Genomic DNA, 19,598 nt, shown 5'->3' with positions numbered 1-19,598 from the left:
GCAAATTCTAGGCAGGTGGTGCCGTGGTTGGGATTTGAACCAACGACCTTAATACTGCCAGGAGGAAGCGTTAACCATTTAGCCACTGTGCTCCCTAATGTTTGGATCACTGCAGAGTCTGGACTGGTTCTGTGATGTCAGGCACTCCTGTGACCTAAAGGAGAAATATGGACAAAAGAGCTTTGGCCCTACTTCTCCTTTATTCAATAACTTTGGAGCATTGGATGGTGCTTCACTGTACAGATGGACAATGATCCAAAACACACTGCAAAAGCAACCCAGGAGCTTTTGAAGGGAAAAAAGTGGAATATTCTGCAATGGCTGAGTCAATCACCTGATCTCAACCCAATTGAGCGTGCATTGCACTTGCTGAAGGCAAAACTAAAGGCAGAAAGACCCACAAACAAAGAACAACTGAAGACAGCTGCAGTTAGAGGCTGGCACAGCATCAGAAAGGAGGAAACCCAGTCTTTGGTAATGTCCATGGGTTGCAGACTTCAGGCAGTCATTGCCAGTAAAGGATTCTCAACAAAATATTAAAAATTAACATTTTATTTATGATTATATTCATTTGTTTAATTACTTTTGGTCCCTTGAAAAAGGGGGGATGGCTACTCTTAAGAGCTGTAATTCCTAAACTCTTCCTCCACTTTGGTTGTACATACCCTCAAATGAAACCTGAGAGTGTGCACTTTCAGCCCATATCCATTATATAACTATAGCTTGAATATGTTTTGGTAAATACCTGAAAAAAACGAAAATTGTGCCTGTGTCCTAATGTACATGGACCTAACTGTACATTTTTGCAGTGAAGTGGAGAGGATTTTACATTGTCTGGCCAGACTGTACAGTCAGGCAGATGTTTTCTGCTGTGGTTTAAAGTAGGTTCAACCCCCAAACTGGATGTCCTTTTTAGTTTTTTTTTTTTCTTTGACTTTGTAATATAAACAGTTGTCATTTTTCGTTTTCATGAAATAAAGTTTTCACCTGTTTTAGTGCTGCTGAACTTCACCAGCTTCTTTCAGCCACTTACTGCCCACATAGCCAGATTTCTGCCAATGACAAAAGGGGACCTTGCCTGCGCTGTGTGATATGTGCCGGTGTGTCTGCTTGTTGTCTCTTCTGGATTGTAGGTGACAACACAGTATCACAATAGTGAAGCAGTTGTCTCTCTGTAACATTGATCTTTAAGGTGGGTTTTAGTTTAATCAGAGCTCTGGATTTTAAAGATTAAAAACAATCTTTAACATTACATTGAAATGTTAAACTTTTACAAGATTTTATTTATCAGAGGGTCAATATAGAGCCAGCAGTTTGCACAGCGCTTTACAAAATAGAGACCGAAGAGTTACAATCTGGTGCCAAATAAGAGGGTTAGGAGGACCCTGCTTTTGAGAGCATACAATCTATGTTATTGGGTATAGATTTATTTTAAGCAAAAAAGCTGTATTTCCTCAACCTAAGCCTGTGATTGGATAGTAATGAGCAGCAGTTTACTGCTTTGCTCTTTTGAATTGTCAGCATGTTTTTGTCTTCACGTGTGTATGTAGTGCAGTGGGTTTCTAGAGGCAGATGCCAAGTCAAATTCGGGTGCTGAACTGCTTGCATTCAAAATTGCTTTTTAATGAATAAATTCACATGTAGTTCCACTTTAAACATGTGGAAAGAAGCCTAATATACTCTTGCTGGTGAATAGAAGAATACATAATATTCATATGCAAAATCTCATATTGCGAAAACAATGAATACAAAATCACTATTTATTTTATTTTTGTCTTTTAGACTTGATAAAAGTAACTGCTGCTGAATTGTCTTTTGCCTTTACATGGCTGAAGGATCTCGAGATTTTCCTTCTGTTGTGGACCGTTATTTTACACGGTGGTACAAAGCAGGTAAGGTTTACATGATCTTAGAATAAAATAGTTTCCGGATTCTGATGTTTTCTTATCCATGCTTTACATCCATGTGGTTTCCCTGTGGTTGTGTTTGCTTGGGCACAGCATCTTATTAATTTAAGTGGGCTGCTGTACCCACTGCAAACATAGCGAAAAGGTACTTGCACCTTTTTTTTGTATATAGTATCTCAGGCAGAGGATGCTAGGAGGTGGTCTCTGAGGTAATTCGCTCCGTTTAGCGGCAGAAACCTAATAGGGTAAGTACAACTCTTTGGACCGTCTTGGTTTGTCACAGAGTTATTAGGCTTTTGCGTTGCATTTTTGCTTGGAGCGGAAATTACTATTGTAAGACACTCAACAGGTTCACGGACCCAAAATCCAATGGGGACATGAGGTCTGTCTTTGATATCAAGGCACTTGACATAAGTCTAGACATCCTTCTGTTTTGGATGGGACCGGTCTGATCAGTGGTGGCCTCTCCAAGAGACAGATTTCGGGTGTCTGTAGTCCTCAATGACGCTTATCTTCGTGTGTTGATTTTATCAGGCTTGTCAAGGCTTTCTGTGATTAGCAGTAAAGAATCACCATTTTTGTTTTGGCGCAGTGCCCTTTGGGCTGGCTACAGCCCCCCAAGTGTTCACAGCCCCTAGACCCGGTGCTGGGTTTGCTGAGGACGCAGGGGGTGTATACCAGAATACCTTTGCTCAGGGAGCAGTCGGTTCCAAGTGTAATGCAAAATATAAGAAGCAAAAGGTATTCTTTGATATTTGCATGAGGAAATGGTTTTTACGTTGAAGTGGTTTCCTACTTGCAGTTCCACTCCAGCTGAACATTCTGTCTGTCTGGATCATGAAGATCCAATCATTCGATTGCTGGATAGCTTTGCCCCTGGGTATTGCAGAATCCTAATTGGTGGTTTGTTCAGAATCTGGAGAAGTCGTCATTTTCCTTCCAGGTATATGGAAGATAGTAACCATCAATGCCAGTCTCTCCGGTTGGGCGGGTTTGGAGGTGGCTACAGTTCAGGGGCCTTGGTCTCCACAGGAGAGAACACTGCCCATCAATATCTTGGAACTTCAGGCAGTAATCCTTGCTCTGGATTATTGAAAGAACCAGTTGAATAGGTTGCGGTCAGGGTCTGGTCTGACAGTGCCACGGCAGTGGCGTATATCAACCAACAGGGCGGCACCAGGAGTCGTGTGGCTCACGAAAAGGTGAACCACATTCTGTCTGGGGCAGAATAGCATTTGCCATCTCTGTCGGCAGTACATGTTACAGGCATAGAAAACTGGCAGTTTTTTTTTTTTGGTTTTGTTTTTAATTTTCCCCAGTCATCAGCCGCCAATACCGGGAGAGTGGTCCCTGCATTCCGAGACCGTCTCGGAAGCCTGCCGGCATTGGAGAGCTCTAAATGTGGATCTACTGGATTCCAAGTTTACAGCAAGTTAGGTTGTGTCCAGGTCAAGAATCCCACTGGTAACGCTTTAAGAACCAGTTCTCCCTAATCTATGCCTTCCCCCTCCGATTCAGCTATTGCCGTGTCTTTGAGCAGGATCTGAGAGGAGTTAACACTGATGATAGTGGTAGCCTGGACTAGCTCAGGAGGGTTTGGACCACAGATATAGTGTATCTGGAAGGGGACGCTCCTTGGACACTTCCAGTCCGCCCAGACCTATTGTCTTTCAGTGGGTCTTGGGTCCTGTTTTCTCCGCACTGAGCGCTGGGAAGCCAGCTTCAGTGAGCTTCCATTACAGGACCTGGAAATCTTATATGCGTGGTGTGAAGCCAGGAAATGGCACCCATGGAAATGTGTGAGTGAAAGATTTTTGTCCTTTTTTCTGATCAGTAGGGGAAATGAAATTGGCCTTGTGTACTTTTTTTTTTTTGGGTCAGATTTCGGCTCTATCCATTTTTTCCCCAGAGACCATTGTTTCTCATTCCTTGAATCATACTATGTGGATGGTCCTGCCTGTCAGGCCACCCTTGTGTCGTTGACTTGAAAATGATCTTGGCTGTCCTTGCAGAATCCACCTTTTGAACCAATTCACGAGACTCCGTTAGTTCTTTGACTCAGAAGGTAACTTCTTTGGTTACTATCACTTTGGCAAGAAGAGTGTCAGAGCTGGCGGCTCTTTCATGTAAGGAGCTGTTCTGTGTCTTGCATCATAAGGTGATGTTGCATCCTCATTCATATTTCTTGTCTAGAGTGATTTCTACTTTTCACTTGAGGACAGTGTTTTGCCTTGCTTTTTTCCTAGTACAAAGGCGGCAGGGGAAAGATTGTTGCATACTCTGGATGTAGTTTGAGTGGTCAGGATTTACTCGAGTTTGAAGGCTGCCAGAAGGGCCCAGGATGTGCAGGCAGCATCAAGGTCAACCTCAAGCCTATGGCTTGAAAGGGCAAGGTCCCACCCTTTCGGGTGAAAGTATACTCTACCAGGAGTGTGGGGGCATTTTGGGCTATCAGGCATCAGTTGCAAGGCCACTACATGGTCTTCAATTCATACATTCATAGCCTTCTCTGTGTCCCGTGATTTACGATAAAGAAAATTGGATATTTTTTTTCATACACCGTTTCCTGTAAAATCCATTTCTTGGAGTAGGTCACTGAACACAGAGGTCCCTCCTCTTTCTGGAATTTCAGTGCTTGGTACAAAATACTTCCTGTGTAGGAAGGGTTACATAGGGAAGGACTTCCTCTTTGATCTGCCAGTGTCAGTTGACCTATAGGTGGCATACAACCCATATAACCCATATAAATGGCCTGCTCTTTGTCCAAGAAATGGATTTTACAGGTAAGTATGTAGAAAAAAAAAATCTATTTTATTTAAAAGGATAAGTTTTTTTACCTTTTTATACAATATATAATAAGTACACTTTTTTTTTTGTAGGTAAAAAAAAAAAAGTACACTTTTTTTTTTTTTTTTTTTGTAGGAGCCTTTAAACCATAGGAGCCTTCTTCATAGGAAAAATAAAAAAACAATCCTGTTGTGATTTCACTTACACTAAAAGAAAGCAATCTGTCTCAAAAAAGGAATTTAAAATCCACTTGGGTACAGTGTTGTATGACCAAGTAATTGTCAGTCAAAGTATTTCAGTATAGAAAACTGCAAAATGGCCTAGGCAGGAAGGGGTTTTAACACTCCAGTCTTCAAGTGGGTTAATGTAAACAATGCCATTTGTGGCTATCAGCAGAACTTGTGTCCCCATTAGAAGGTTTTTCCTGTATTCCTGTTCTGGCGACAACCCAAAATTTGGGAATTTTTCACCACCTCAGAGGAAGGAGACTTACACAGTGTTAATGGTAAACAGAGCAAATAGGCTGAATCTCCTGAAAGGGGCACAAAGAGCAGTAAAACCTGCCAAGTGTTTTAATCCCTTTCCGTTCTTTCCAAAACTAGAAAATATGTTTTGACTTTATATTTTAAGTTTTTCTTTATCTTTCATTCCTTTTTTCCCTCTCTCTAAAAGGTAATGAAACTGTAATTTCACAGGACCCACTTATGACCTCCTTAACCACTTCAGGACTGCCTGCCTGCATTGTAGTGCAGATGGGTGGCTCCTACAGACACGGCAATGTACCTGTAGGTCTCTCCCTGCTCCAAGATTTAAGGTGTTCTCCCACCCCACTTGTTCCTGCTGTGTTTGGACAAAGCAGGATTTTGTCAGCAGGTCCCAGCCAGTGAGTCATGTCTGAGACCTACTGATTGGCTGTGTCCAATCACAGCCCAGAACCCTGTGTTGACAAACACACAGGGCTCTGTACAGAGGGAACGATCTTTGTTTCTTCTCCCTGCAGGGAGAAGGAAATAATTAAATTGATTGTTAGTACAAAGTAGCACGTAATACACTAACACTTGTTAGGCATGCAGCTAACCCCTTGATTACTCAGAGATGTTAATCCCTCCCAGCCAGTGTCAGTACAGTGACAGTGTATAGTATTGTCACTGTATTAGTATCACTAGTGATGTCAGCTAGTCAATTCCCACTCAATGTCTGTGTCAGATGTCCCTCTACACTACTGAAATTCCACTATAAATCACTGATTACCGCCATTACTGGTATTAAAAAAAAAAAAAAAAAAAAAAAAAAATAATTACAGTTTAAATATCATTGTAGGTGCGATAACTTTTATACAAACCAATCAATATGCACTTATTGGGATTTCTTTTTTTTTTCTTTACCAAAGATGTAGCAGAATACATTTTGGCCTAAATTTATCAAGAAAATGTATATTTAAAAAAAAAAAAAATTTAATTTGATATGTTTTATAGTAGAGTGTAAAAAATGTTTTTTTCAATATTTTCAGTCCTCCTTTTTTTTTTTTTTTTTTTTTCATTTTATATAATAAAAAATAAAAACACAAGTGGTGATAAAAATACCGCCAATAGAAAACTGTTTAAAAAAAATTATGTAAATTTCATTTGGGTACAGTGTTGCATGACTTTGCAATTACCAGTTTTAAAATAGCGCACTGATAAATGGCAAAAAATGGCCTGGTCATGAAGGGTGTAAAACCTTCCAGAGCTCAAGTGGTTAATTGGTTATGTGAAGGAGGACTGAGAACACCGAAGTAAATTGCGGGGGTTATGATGTGAAGGGGGTCTGCTATGTAAAGGCTGAGGGGTTTATGGGAGAGTGGAGACTGTGATGTGAAGAGGGAATGGGGATATTGATGTAATGGGGAAGGGGGGGTGACTGGGATTCCAAGAAGGACTGAAGACTGATGTGTAGGAGGATCTGTGGTGTAATAGGAACTGGACAGTAGTGTAAAGGGGGGACTGAGTACACTGGTATAAAGGGGAGGGGATGTGATGTAGTACTGCACATTATAGACATGTTCAAATACTGAGCTTTGTAAAGGATGCAGCTCTTTAATGCTTCCCCATGGAAATTAATGCTTTAAATGTAATTTCCAGATTGTATAAAATACCAATTTTGACCCATCCTTTTATGAGAAGAGGAATGGAGGGTATTAATCATGCTTGTGCCTCTTTTGTCCTTCAGACTAGTCATCCTGTTAATTCTGGTGGGTTCAACAGCTGTAAATGGTAAAGGTCTCTGACCTTTTTGTTCTTTGAGAGAAAAAATAAAGCCCATCTAACCTTCACTTAGCCTGTACCTTTTAAAATATCCTTACCTGTTACTTGATATATAGATGTGATTTAGTGTACAATTAAAACCAGAAGGAAACAAAGCAAAAAACTTTTTTTTTTTTTTTTTTAATGTTTTTAACACCTCTGCTACTTAATGTTTTGTTTTTGTGAACAGATGTGAAAGAAAAGCTTTGTGAAGACTTCTGTATACTGCAGCATTCAAACCGGTAAGGGAGAATCTAAAAATTGCTCCCCAAATGTAATCGTTTTGATTTGGAATTTGCACTACATTTTAGAGAATAACATGAATATGTAAGCCTATGTTTGTACTGTATGTTGTAGGAACCCTGCACTGAGAATATGATACATCTGTTATAAGTTGGTGACAAGTTCTTATTATTTGCTTATTAACATTACTAATGTATTGGATCTTAATAGAATAATTGAGTTATTATATTTTTATTAGTTCTACATTGGGAAAAGTAAAATAGATTTTAAAATCTATGTGAGAAATATATGTTTGTTTTTTCTGTACATCTCTTTGGTGAGCTTACATATGGTAGTAATTTAGTCAGGAGCATTCACTACATAATTCTCCCCCTTCCAAATAGTGTGAAGTAAAGACTTACATCTGATGAATGTGTATAGTTTATTAGGCATGTATAAGTTAGGATTACAAGTTTTATACTGAATTTTTTCCTGATTGAGATATTAATACAAGATAGAACTTTACATTAAGTATACAAATATTATATAAACATTTAGGAGGACTTTTGTGTGTGTGTACAGTTGTACCTCGGTTTACGAACGCCTCGGTTAACGTAATTTTCGGTTTACGAATGAAAATCCATTCAAAATAATGCCTCGGTTTACAAATTTTTATCGCAATACAAAGCAAGTTTCCCCAGGATGCATTGCGCCTGGGAGGTTTATACACCACCCCTGTGCATGCTGGAGACTGTGGGTAGCACGTGGCGTCGAGTGTGGAGGTGTTGGAGCGGATTTTGCATCGAGTTTTGGAGCCATTCTGGAAATTTTTTAATCATGTCCCTGTACAGTATTTATGCCTTTTTTAAAGTGCACTTTATAAAGAGTTTTGAACAGATTAAAAGACTTTACTTTTTTCTGACCTCCGGAATGGATTAATTGGTTTTCAATGCATTCCTATGGGAAACCGTGTTTCGGTTCACAAATTTTTCGCAATACGAAACGTCCCAGAATGCATTCAATTCTTAAACCATGGTACCACTGTGTGTGTGTGTGTGTGTGTGTATACACATTGCTCAAAAAAAGTAAAGGAACACATCAGATCTCAATGGGGAAAAATATCATTCTGAATATCTATACTGATATGGACTGGATAATGTGTTAGGAACGTAAGGATGCCTCATCGTTTGATGAAAATTATCAATCTACACAGGACTGAATTCAAAGACACCCCAAAAATCAAAGTGAAAAAATGATGCAGCAGGCTAGTCCATTTTGCTGAAATTTCATTGCAGCAACTCAAAGTGGTACTCAGTAGTTTGTATGGTCCCCATGTTCTTCTGCAAGCAACCCTTTGAGCCACTGGAGGAATGCACAACTAGATTCTTAGCACTGAAAACAAGGCTCTTGGTGGCCTTTGTTTCCATTAGGAGAATCGGACAAATCCAGGCTCTTTCAAATGCAGAGCCTTACTGCAATATTCGTCCAGATAACATTATTCTGACCGTAGACCCTGCCTAAAGTTGCTTTAGATTTTCATTGCTCTGAGGAAATTTATTCTTTCCTTCTGCGGTGGGCCTATGCATGAAAAAGAAGAGTTTTCAATAGGGTAGATGTAAGGAGGTGTCTAACTGCTTACATTGAGCACAAAGGATTGGCCTACTTTTTCTAGTTTTTGTACTTTTCTCAGGACCTAACAGTAAAAAAATCTCTCGAAGAACACTATTGCAAGGTGGATGAGATTGGCTATCTTGGAAGCCTATCGAGCATTTTTGATAATGCCATTTTTGGGAGTCGAGACTCATTCTACTAGGGCAGTGGCTACTTTTTGGACTGCTAGGGCAAGTGCTTCCCCTATCCAGATCTGCATAGCCGCCACCTGGTCCAGCTTCTGAACCTTTGTAAACTGTGTGGACATGCTCTCCAGTCAAGAACAGGCCTTCGGGAGGAAGGTACTGCAAGCCGTGGTCCTACCCTAATCAGGCAGTTATTTTTAGTAGTCTCTCCTAAGCCATCAGAAAACCATCAGTTATTACCTGATAACTTACTTTTCAGGAATCTTCCAAGAATGGCGCCTATTCCCTGTTTTTTCCTTAATGGAGTGAGGATTTTTTTTTTATCCAATGTTGTCTTTCTTTTTCATGCCTACGGTTGTTTGTTATGACTGATGCTATGCTGTGGTGCATGCTTTTTATAATGTGGATCATGTGTTTCCTGTGCCTTGTAAGCCATCCTGGAAAATTAGTTAACAGATAACTCTGTTTTCATGAAGACTTGCCTTTTAGACTCATGTAGAATCATTCTATGTTCCAAATCTAACACAACTGTTTTTTCACAATTTCTGTTTATGATCCTGACTCAGTGGTTGAATTGTCCTTGCAAGGACTTGTTATACAATGTTGTATTGTCATGCTCACAATATATACTGCGTTCTATATGTAACCTCATTTTATTATCAATAAAACCTTTGGTATCAGAAAATCCCTAAGATGTGTTGCAGATGGCCTTTCAATTGAATACTATGGATGTTACCGTGTACATGCACTAGGGTAGTACGTACTAGTTGTCAGAAAAGATCTATGAGAAAAGTTTTCAGTCTTGGGAAGGCTTTAAAGCTAAGAGCTTTGGAGGGCTGACATTTTAGGTAAATATAACCCGAGAAAAGTTTTAGTACTGTGAGGGAGGCACACAAAGGATAGAAGCAATACAAGTGCAATAATACTGAAGAAATATCTGGTAATGAACACCTACCTACATGTGAAAAATGCTTCTGTATTGCTCTCAAAAATATTAGTTTTTGTAAGTAAGGCAGTTTTTCAAAAATGCCCTTTTTTGTTTTTAGAATTTGTGTTATTACACTGGCCGAATGTCATCCAGTTCTTCAGAGTGGGAAAACTATTTCCAGTATTAGTTATCAAATCAGCGCCAACTGCAGCAGGTTGCTGAATAAAGTGTCAGGGAAGTCCAAACGGGTGAGTATGTTCTATGTCTTTCTATACATTCATCTTTTTGTTTTACTTTTTTTTTTGTCATTTATTTAATAAACACTGAGCCGTATTTGTGTGATTCTTCCTCATCAATATTTCTATTGCACTTAGAGTTGGTCAGCTGCACAGAGATACTAATACTTTACAGTAATATCCCACAACTGCACAGGCAGAATTAATAATGAACTAAAATTTATTATTTTATTATTACAGGTACTTGTATAACGCCGTAAATTTGTGCTATCCCTCAAGGAGTTTACCATCTAAGCTTCCTAACACACATTCATACATACATATACTATGGCCAATTTTAGGCGGGAGCCAATTCACCTACCAGCATGTCTTTGGAGTAGGGCAAAATAGGCTCGGTCTCTCTCTGAAAAGTGTAATACATTAGGCCAGCACTCCTTTTTTTCTCTTAGTATTATAGCAGGGTGTTAAATACAAAGACATTAATGAAAGTGTTGTCTGTATTTAAAAGCACAATTTTATTGCAGCCCATGTACTCCTAAAATACTTGGCTATGGATCTCCCAAGATGCAAAAATACATTTTAAATTGTGATATTCAGTAGAACCCAAAAGGGGGTAGGCTATCAGATGTAATAAGTTCATTTTTTATCACACTCCCCAAGTTTTTTGGGGGGGCTAAAACTATAAAATGCATAATACGGTATGTTGCACGGTAATTACGTCCAGCAAAGTTGACTACAAGTGAGCAGTAGCACATACTTGCCATGTATGTTCAGCACTATATAAATTTACTTTTGTCTTTATACAAAAGCTTATTTATTTCCAGATACTCAGAGTATCCTGAATTAGGAGCTCCAAGGTATGCAATTGGGGATTTCCAAAACTATGTTCTACGAGCAACTTAAAGGGTAACGTTTATAGAAAAACATGCCATTTCCCTCCACTATGCAGTTGGCTTTGCTGTAATAGTTATTCACAGATTATTCACAGATTCTAAAACCTTAGTGATTGTTGCAGTCAATGAACAAATGGAGGCTTACTGATAAGCAGTCCCTTAAATTAGTTAATTTTATAGCCACGAAGGTAGGTCATCTACATAGCATGGAGCAAACGTATAGATTGTGATAGGGTATGTTTTGAAATGGGAGTCTTCAGGGGAGATTTCCCTTAGTAGTCAGACCAACCACTCTTTGGCAAACTTGCATTTATTGAATAAAGCTAAGATAAGGCTTTCTTCACATCTTTTGTGAAGGGTATTTAGATAGTCTGTTTGCAAACTTTGTTCAGAACATACAGGTGCATCTCAATTAGAAAATTATCAAAAAGTACATTTTTTTTTTTTCTTTTTTCTTTTTTTTTCAGTAATTCAATTCAAAAAGTGAAACTTATATATTGTATACAGTTCGGTCCATATATATTTGGACACAGGCACAATTTTAGATTTTTATTCTGGAAAAGCATTCTTTGGAGGGATGAAACTAAGGTTAATCTGTACCAGAATGATGGAAAGAAAAAAGTGTGGAGAAGGCCTGGAACAGCTCATGATCCAAAGCACACAACGTTATCTGTAAAACATGGAGGCAGTGTGATGGCATGGGCATGCATGGCTTCCAGTGGCACTTGGTCATTGGTGTTTATTGATGATGTAGCAAAAGACAGAAGCCGCCGGATGAATTCTGCAGTGTTTAGAGATGTACTGTCAGCCCAGATTCAGCCAAATGCAGCAAAGTTGATTGGACGGCGCTTCACTGTACAGATGGACAATGATCCAAAACACACTGCAAAAGCAACCCATGAGCTTTTGAAGGAAAAGAAGTAGAATATTCTGCAATGATCGAGTCAATCACCTGATCTCAACCCAGTTGAGCATGCATTTCACTTGCTTAAGGCAAAACTAAAGGCAGAAAGACCCACAAAGAACAACTGAAAACAGCTGCAGTTAGAGCCTGGCAAAGCATCAGGAAGGAGGAAACCCAGTCATTCCCAGTAAAGGTTTCTCAACCAAATATAAAAAAATGAACATTTTATTTATGATTATATTAATTTTTCCAATTACTTTTGGTCCCTTGAAAAAGGGGGGATGGCTACTCTTAAGAGCTGTAATTCCTAAATCCTTCCTCCACTTTGGATGTACATACCCTCAAATTAAACCTGAGAGTGTGCACTTTCAGCCCATATCCATTCTATGACTATAGCTCGAATATGTTTTGGTACATACCTAAAAAAAAAAAAAACAAAGATTGTGCCTGTGTCCAAATATATATGGACCTTACTGTAGATTCATTAAACAGAGTGATATATTTCATGTATTTTCCTTTTAATCTTGATGAATATGGCTTACAGATAGTGAAAACCCAAAATTTAGTATCTCAGAAAATTAGAATATTGTGAAAAAGTTCAATATTGTAGTCTCATGGGGGTTTATTTACTAAAGCTGGAGAGTCCAAAATCAGACTCCCTTCTGCATAGAAACCAATCAGCTTCTAACCTCCGCTTGTTCAATGAAGCTTTGGCAATGAAACCTGGAAGCTGATTGGTTTCTATACAGAAGGGAGTCTGATTTTGGACTCTCCGGCTTTAGTAAATAAACCCCATGGTGTCACGCTTTAATCGGCTAATTAACTCAAAACACCTGTAAAGGTTTCCTCAGCCTTTAAACATTTTTTTTTTAATTTTTTTTACATTTTTTTTTTTTTTTTGTACTGTCCATTTAAAAAAAATTTTAAATCACTTTTATTCTTATCACAAGAAATGCATGCAACCCTTGTGATAGAAATAATTAGTGACAGCTCCTCTTTATGGAGCGATATGGGGTCCATTAGACCCCGCATCTCTCCATTGCAATGTAAATCACTGGATCATTTTTTTTTAAAGCACTAAAGCAATTTTTTGGGGGGGGTTTTTTGCCCGGAACCGGAAGTGACATTGCTCCAGTCCTCCAAGGGCAAAATAAAAATAAAGCTCTCTCTGTCACAAAAATGATAAAAAGTTCATATGGGTACAGTGTTGCATGACTGTGCAATTGTCATTCAAAGTGTGACAGCGCTGAAAGCTGGAAATTGGCCTGGGCAGGAAGGGGGTATAAGTGCCCTGTAGGCTAGTGGTTAAATGGTCTCCCGGTTTGGTTCAGTAGGTTACACAAATCATGGGGAAGTTTACTGACTTGACAGTTGTCCAGAAGACAGTCATTGACACCCTCCACAAGGAGGATAAGTCACAAAAGTTAATTGCTAAAGAAGCTGGCTGTTCAGAGTTGTATTCAGGCATATTAATGGAAAGTTGAGAAAAGGAAAATGTGTTCTAGAAAAAAGGTGCTCAAGCAAAAGGGATAACCGCAGCCTTGAGAGGACTGTAAAGCAAAAGCCATTCAAGAATTTGGGGGAGATTCACAAGGAGTGGACTACGTCTGGTGTCAGTGCTTCAAGAGCCCACAGACACAGATGTACCCAGGACATGGGCTACAGCTGTTGCATTCCTTGTGTCAAGCCACTCCTGAACTGGGGACAATGTCAGAAGCGTCTTACCTGGGCTAAGGAGAAAAAGGACTGAACTGTTGCTCAGTGGTCCACAGTTCTCTTTTCGGATGAAAGTAATTTTGCATTTCATTTGGAAATCAAGGTCCTAGAGTCTGGAAAAAGAGAGTGGAGAGGCACAGAATCCAAGTTGCATGAGGTACAGTGTGAAGTTTCCACAGTCAGTGATGATTTGGGGAGCCATGTCATCTGCTGGTGTTGGTTGACTGTGTTTTATCTAGTCCAAAGTAAGTGAATCCCTCTAACAGGAAATTCTGGAGGACTTCATGCTTCCCTCTGCTGACCAGCTTTATGGAGATGCTGATTTCATTTTCCAGCAGGGCTTAGCTCCTTCCCACACTGCCAAATGTACCAATACCTGGTTTAATGATCATGGTATGACTGTGCTTGATTGGCCAGCAAAGAAACCCAACCAAGTATTGAGTACATACTATACTGTACATGGACATACTTTTCAGTAAGCCAACATTTCTGTATTAAAAATCCTTTTTTTTTTTATTGGTCTTATGTAATATTATGTTACTGAATTTGGGATTTTACTAGCTGTAAGCCATAATCATCCACATTAAAAAAAAAAAGAGAAATGTTTGATATATCACTGTGTGTAATGAATCTATAGGATTGTCACTTTTTCAATTGAATTACTGAAATCAACATTTTGATTATATTCTAATTTTATTGAGATGCACCTGTATGCCTATATTCCAAACTTTAAGTTTGCTCTATTCATTTCCCTTTACATAACTTTTTTTGCAGATACAGCATTCCAAACAAGGCCAAAACGTCAGTATGCATCATAAATATGTAGCGTTTTTTGTTGCTGAATGTTCCATCCACATGTTGTAGGCTTCAGAGCATCTGTGCACATAAAAAATGTGTAGTGATTTCTTATTGCTCAAAGCCACACATGGATCTTCCACAAAGGAAATCTTGATATATAATAAATCATAGTTTCAGTAATTTTTAAAAGCAGTATATTTGGGACAGTCTTGTTCATCTTCAGGTTCAGAAGTGCAAATCATGTCAGTCTTGTCACAAATTTGGAGAAAGTTGTAGTCGTAAGGTGTTGAAATAATGCTCTCATAGTTCCATTTGAATATTGAAACAAATAGTTCTTTGGACACAGACATCTTGCAAACCTGTTTTTGCTTTCACAGCTTTGTCAGAGCAGCCTGTAGGTATGCTGCCCAAGCGTTGGTTAAACACAACTACTGGCATGAATGCCAGAACAAAAAACCCCAGCCCATCATCTCATCTCACCCATCTCTCGCTGCTTTTTCCAAGTTGTCATGCATTGGGAAAAAAATCCATTTGCATATTGGAGGGACATGCTATTTGCATAGTGAGATGTACATATGCATATTTGTGCTTTTATGGTTTTTAGCCCCACCAATAATTAGGGTGACTGGGGTTCTGTAGAATCTCTCAAGGATTCTGAGAGATTTTCACCTATTGGACCCTATTAAATTTCACTGTTTATTTATAAACTTTTTTTTTTTAATGTTTCAATATAGATGTTGGGATGCTGGATTTTCTTCTCATTCTGGAGAGATCCATATCTGTTCTAGTCTTGTGTGAATATACTAAATACCCTTGTATAGATTTGGTACAGACTGGAGAAAAAAACAAATTGCTGCACTTAGAGTAACTAAACGGCTTTGATTTGGAGCTTATTGAAAAAAGACGTATGGAATCTTTTGGTTGACATACATTTTCCTCTTTTTCAGAAAATGTTGACTTGAAATGATAGTTGCTTGGCTGTATCTGGCTTTAAGACTTTGAGTCACTGACCTAGAATAAGCATGTAGCTAGTGAATTCAGAGGAAAGTCTGACTAGTGGTGGTCATTCTTGTTGCAGATCAATGACTCAAAACCTTGGGCCTTTTGATTACAAGGCTGGCAACTAGTATTTTTAAAAGGAGATCCCAACACAGATTTCCTTGAGAGAAAAATAAAAAGTGCTTCACAGTAGGCAGGTAATAGTAGGGCAGTGGAAATCAGGGGCTAGGCAGGGGGAAAGTTTGTGAAAATGCCACTTGCCTTTTAATGGTTACCTGGTTAATCTGTAGATTAAGGTTCCCTGTATGATGCCATTTAAATGTTACATTCCCCCTAGCTGTCATACCAGGCTGTTACTGGCCCACTGACAATCAAACCAAACAGTGGTTCAGCTATGATGGATCACAAAGCTGATCTTTTAGTCTGCAGGTGGCAATGCAGCTTTAGGCTACGTTCACACTAGCGTTGTGTGCAGGCGGCAGAGAGGCGTTTGGGAAGCGTTTTTACCGCTTCCCAAACGCCTCTGCCAATTCTGCACATTACAGCACATGGTGCTGTTCTAACGGGAGCGTTTGCGTCATGGCAAAACGGACGCCTCTGGTCGAGTCAGGAGGCGTTGAAGCCTCCTATTCTCGTCTATGATGCTGCTCCGCAAACGCCCGGCCGGCGTTTCCGGTGCGGTTGCGACGCGTTTGCTGAGCGGTAACACCACTCAAACTGCATTCTAGGCGTTTGTGGGGCGTTAACGCTCGGCAAACGCCTAGCAACCTCCGCTAAACCGTGCATGCGGCGTTTGCCGAGCGTTAAACGCTCCGCAAACGCTGGACCAACGCTTTCCAAACGCTATAGGGGTGTTTGGCAAGCGTTGGTAAAACAGTCAAGTGTGAACGAGCCCTTAAAGATGGCAGTGTGCTCCTTTTGTCAGCCTGAAATGTAAAAAAGTGCAGGCTTTCCATGAAAGAGTTAGTGGTCTATGAGCCTTTGTTAGTCTTTAGTTATAACTCATTTCTGCACTCCCAGCATGCTATGCATAAACAAAGAAATTTTTAATATTTTATTTTTGCAAATACATGATTTAAAAAATTAAACCAATCCAATATTTCTAAATTGCCTTTTTTTTTATTTCAGGGAGCTCAGTTCCTAACAGAGCTTGCACCTCTATGTAGAATAACGTGTAGCGATGGTGATGAATATACTGTTTATAGGTATGTTTGTTTTTTTTTTCCCCTTGTCATAATTATTGCATATATATATATATATTTGGTTGCAAGTGTGTTAGATTAAATATAAAATGTAATCACAGTGCTTTCATACTTCCTGTGGGGAACATCCCTTAATGCTAAGCTGTATTGGTTTTGGGGCACTTTTTCCTGTTTCATTGTGGTTATATTACATTTCCTGAGCTGATGCTTTATACAGTATCTCTCTGTAATTGTGTGTGTGTGGATATATTTATTTGTTGTTTTTACGAATGAACTTTCACACTTCTAGGAAGATGTATTTTGATAATCAATGGGAATGTATGAAAGTGCATGTGAACACGCATTATAATGTGTGTCTGTAGTGCTTGGTGCTTAAGCTGGCCATAGATTGATCTATTGGAGCTAGGTTGGTTCAACAGAGACCGGCTGAATTTCAACAGGTGTGTTATTATATCTGTTGGACAGAAGTTGATTGTTTGATCAGTTTCTGTTGAACAGGCTTATTAAGTGTTCTTGCATAGCAAGGAACACTTATTGTTATCTCACATATATATTCTTATTAAGTGTTCTTGCATAGCAAGGAACACTTATTGTTATCTCACAAATATATTCTTATTCTTATTCTTATTAAGTGTTCTTGCATAGCAAGGAACACTTATTGTTATCTCACATATATATTCTTATTCTTATTAAGTGTTCTTGCATAGCAAGGAACACTTATTGTTATCTCACAAGTATATTCTTATTAAGTGTTCTTGCATAGCAAGGAACACTTATTGTTATCTCACATATATATTCTTATTAAGTGTTCTTGCATAGCAAGGAACACTTATTGTTATCTCACATATATATTCTTATTCTTATTCTTATTATAGCCATATTTGCCACGCTAACTCCTCCCACAGTTTTTACACTACAAAGACAAGTAATATATCAAAATGTGCGCATTGATCCCGATCGGATTGCTATTACTTTGTAGAACGTTTCGCCAAATCGTTCAAGAAATATCGCGGTTTTTGCGGCGAAATTTTCCCATAGGAATGCATTGAGCAGCACAGCACAGCTAGAGTGTGCAAAGGAAAAATCAGAAAAATCAGAACATGATTTGTAAACTGCCATCACTCTTTCATTTTCAAGCCCACCTACACATATCTTATATCAAAACGTTCAGCTAACCCTGCTGTCACTAAAAATGTTCACGGCTAGGACATACTCCTGATAGTTTTCACAATATGACCATTTGTTTGGACCTCACACCTCCCATTGACTTTCATTGAAACTCCACTCTAGACACCAGACATTTTAAGGGACGTTTTTAAACTGCGACTGTGCCTTCATTTGTTATCTTTCAGAGACACACTATACATCAAACTGTAGGTCTTTTTCTTGTGATTGTCACAATATAAACCTTTTCACGGTAGCATTTATACTTTTAAAACTACAAGCGTTTGAAGATGGCAATCGCCAGTGAATTTGGCAAGTTTAAATAGCCTGTTTAGAGCACAGCTTCTCAAACACCTGTGACTGACTGAGGTAACAGGTGCAAGCAAAGGTCACTCAGGGGGCAGCTGAGTCACATTAGAGTGAGAAAGCTACAATGTGAAAGGAAAAATCAGAACATGATTTGTAAACTGCCATCACTCTGTCATTATCAAGCCCACCTACACATATCTTATATCAAAACGTTCAGCTAACCCTGCTGTCACTAAAAATGTTCACGGCTAGGACATACTCCTGATAGTTTTCAGAATATGACCATTTGTTTGCACCTCACTCCTCCCATTGACTTTCATTGAAACTCCACTTTAGACACAAGAAATTTTAAGGGACGTTTTTAAACTGCGACTGTGCCTTCATTTTTAATATTGCAGAGACATACTATATATCAAAATTTAGGTCTGTTTCTTGTGATTGTCACAATATAAGCCTTTTCACGGTACCATTTATACTTTTAAAACTACAACCGTTTGAAAATGGCAATCGCCAGTGATGTCAGCAACTTGGAGCAGTTTGTTTATAACCATGACTCTGCCCTTGGTGTGGAGGGAGTTGCCATAGGAACCCAGCTGTGTGAGCAGGAAGCAGAGAGACAAAAGCTAACCTGCCCACTCCAGTTGTGTGGAGGCCAGAACACCACACAATTTCCACAGAAATTGTGAAGACGCCAGTGAAGTAAGCAATTTGAAGCAGTTTGTTTTTAACCGCTCTTCTCTGCCATATTTGAAATCTAATTCTTTTTCTTATTATAGCCATATTTGCCACGCTAACTCCTCCCACAGTTTTTACACTACAAAGACAAGTAATATATCAAAACGTGCGCATTGATCCCGATCGGATTGCTATTACTTTGTAGAACGTTTCGCCGAATCGTTCAAGAAATATCGCGGGTTTTGCGGCGAAATTTTCCCATAGGAATGCATTGAGCAGCACAGCACAGCTAGAGTGTGCAAAGGAAAAATCCGAAAAATCAGAACATGATTTGTAAACTGCCATCACTCTGCCATTTTCAAGCCCACCTACACATATCTTATATCAAAACGTTCCGCTAACCCTGCTGTCACTAAAAATGTTCACGAATACCAGTAGTGTACCGCGCTCCAATATATTCTACCTTATGTGATATAATGAATTCATAAGTGTACCACCGATAATCAAATAATTACATCAATTAATTATACTTAAATATATGATTTGTGTAAATATATAAAATAAATTAATTTATCAATGTGAAAAAACAAAAACTATGAATGAAAAATATAAATAAAAATAAAAAATATTTGCAGTGGGAATGACAGTTCCTTCTGTATAAATGAGATGGTGTTATTATTCAGTCTGGATAAAAATAAAATAAAATTAAAATAAAAAAATAAAATAAAATTAAAATAAAAATAAAATTAAAATTAAAACAAAAATAAAATGAAAAATAAA

The 19,598-nt window shown here is 38.7% G+C and overlaps 1 protein-coding gene across 2 annotated transcripts in view; it reads left to right on the top strand.

The window, feature by feature from the left end:
• ABITRAM (actin binding transcription modulator) overlaps positions 1 to 17,225 on the top strand; it is an 18,290-nt gene extending 1,065 nt beyond the window's left edge. For both annotated transcript variants that reach the window (XM_089665947.1, XM_089665946.1), the window contains exons 2-5: positions 1,783 to 1,892; positions 7,167 to 7,218; positions 10,041 to 10,170; positions 16,597 to 17,225. In XM_089665947.1, coding sequence (XP_089522073.1) covers positions 1,826 to 1,892; positions 7,167 to 7,218; positions 10,041 to 10,170; positions 16,597 to 16,752 — 405 coding nt within the window. In that variant the 5' untranslated portion in view covers positions 1,783 to 1,825 and the 3' untranslated portion in view covers positions 16,753 to 17,225. The remainder of the gene's footprint in view (positions 1 to 1,782; positions 1,893 to 7,166; positions 7,219 to 10,040; positions 10,171 to 16,596) is intronic.
• Positions 17,226 to 19,598: the final 2,373 nt, after the last annotated feature.

Source organism: Staurois parvus, unplaced genomic scaffold (assembly GCF_062004578.1).
Source record: "Staurois parvus isolate SC_StPar_1 unplaced genomic scaffold, SC_StPar_1.0 ptg002422l, whole genome shotgun sequence".
NCBI classification, from domain to species: Eukaryota; Metazoa; Chordata; class Amphibia; order Anura; family Ranidae; genus Staurois; species Staurois parvus.
The sequence above is the reverse complement of the archived record's forward strand: the minus strand, read 5'-3'. Positions and strand labels throughout refer to the sequence as shown.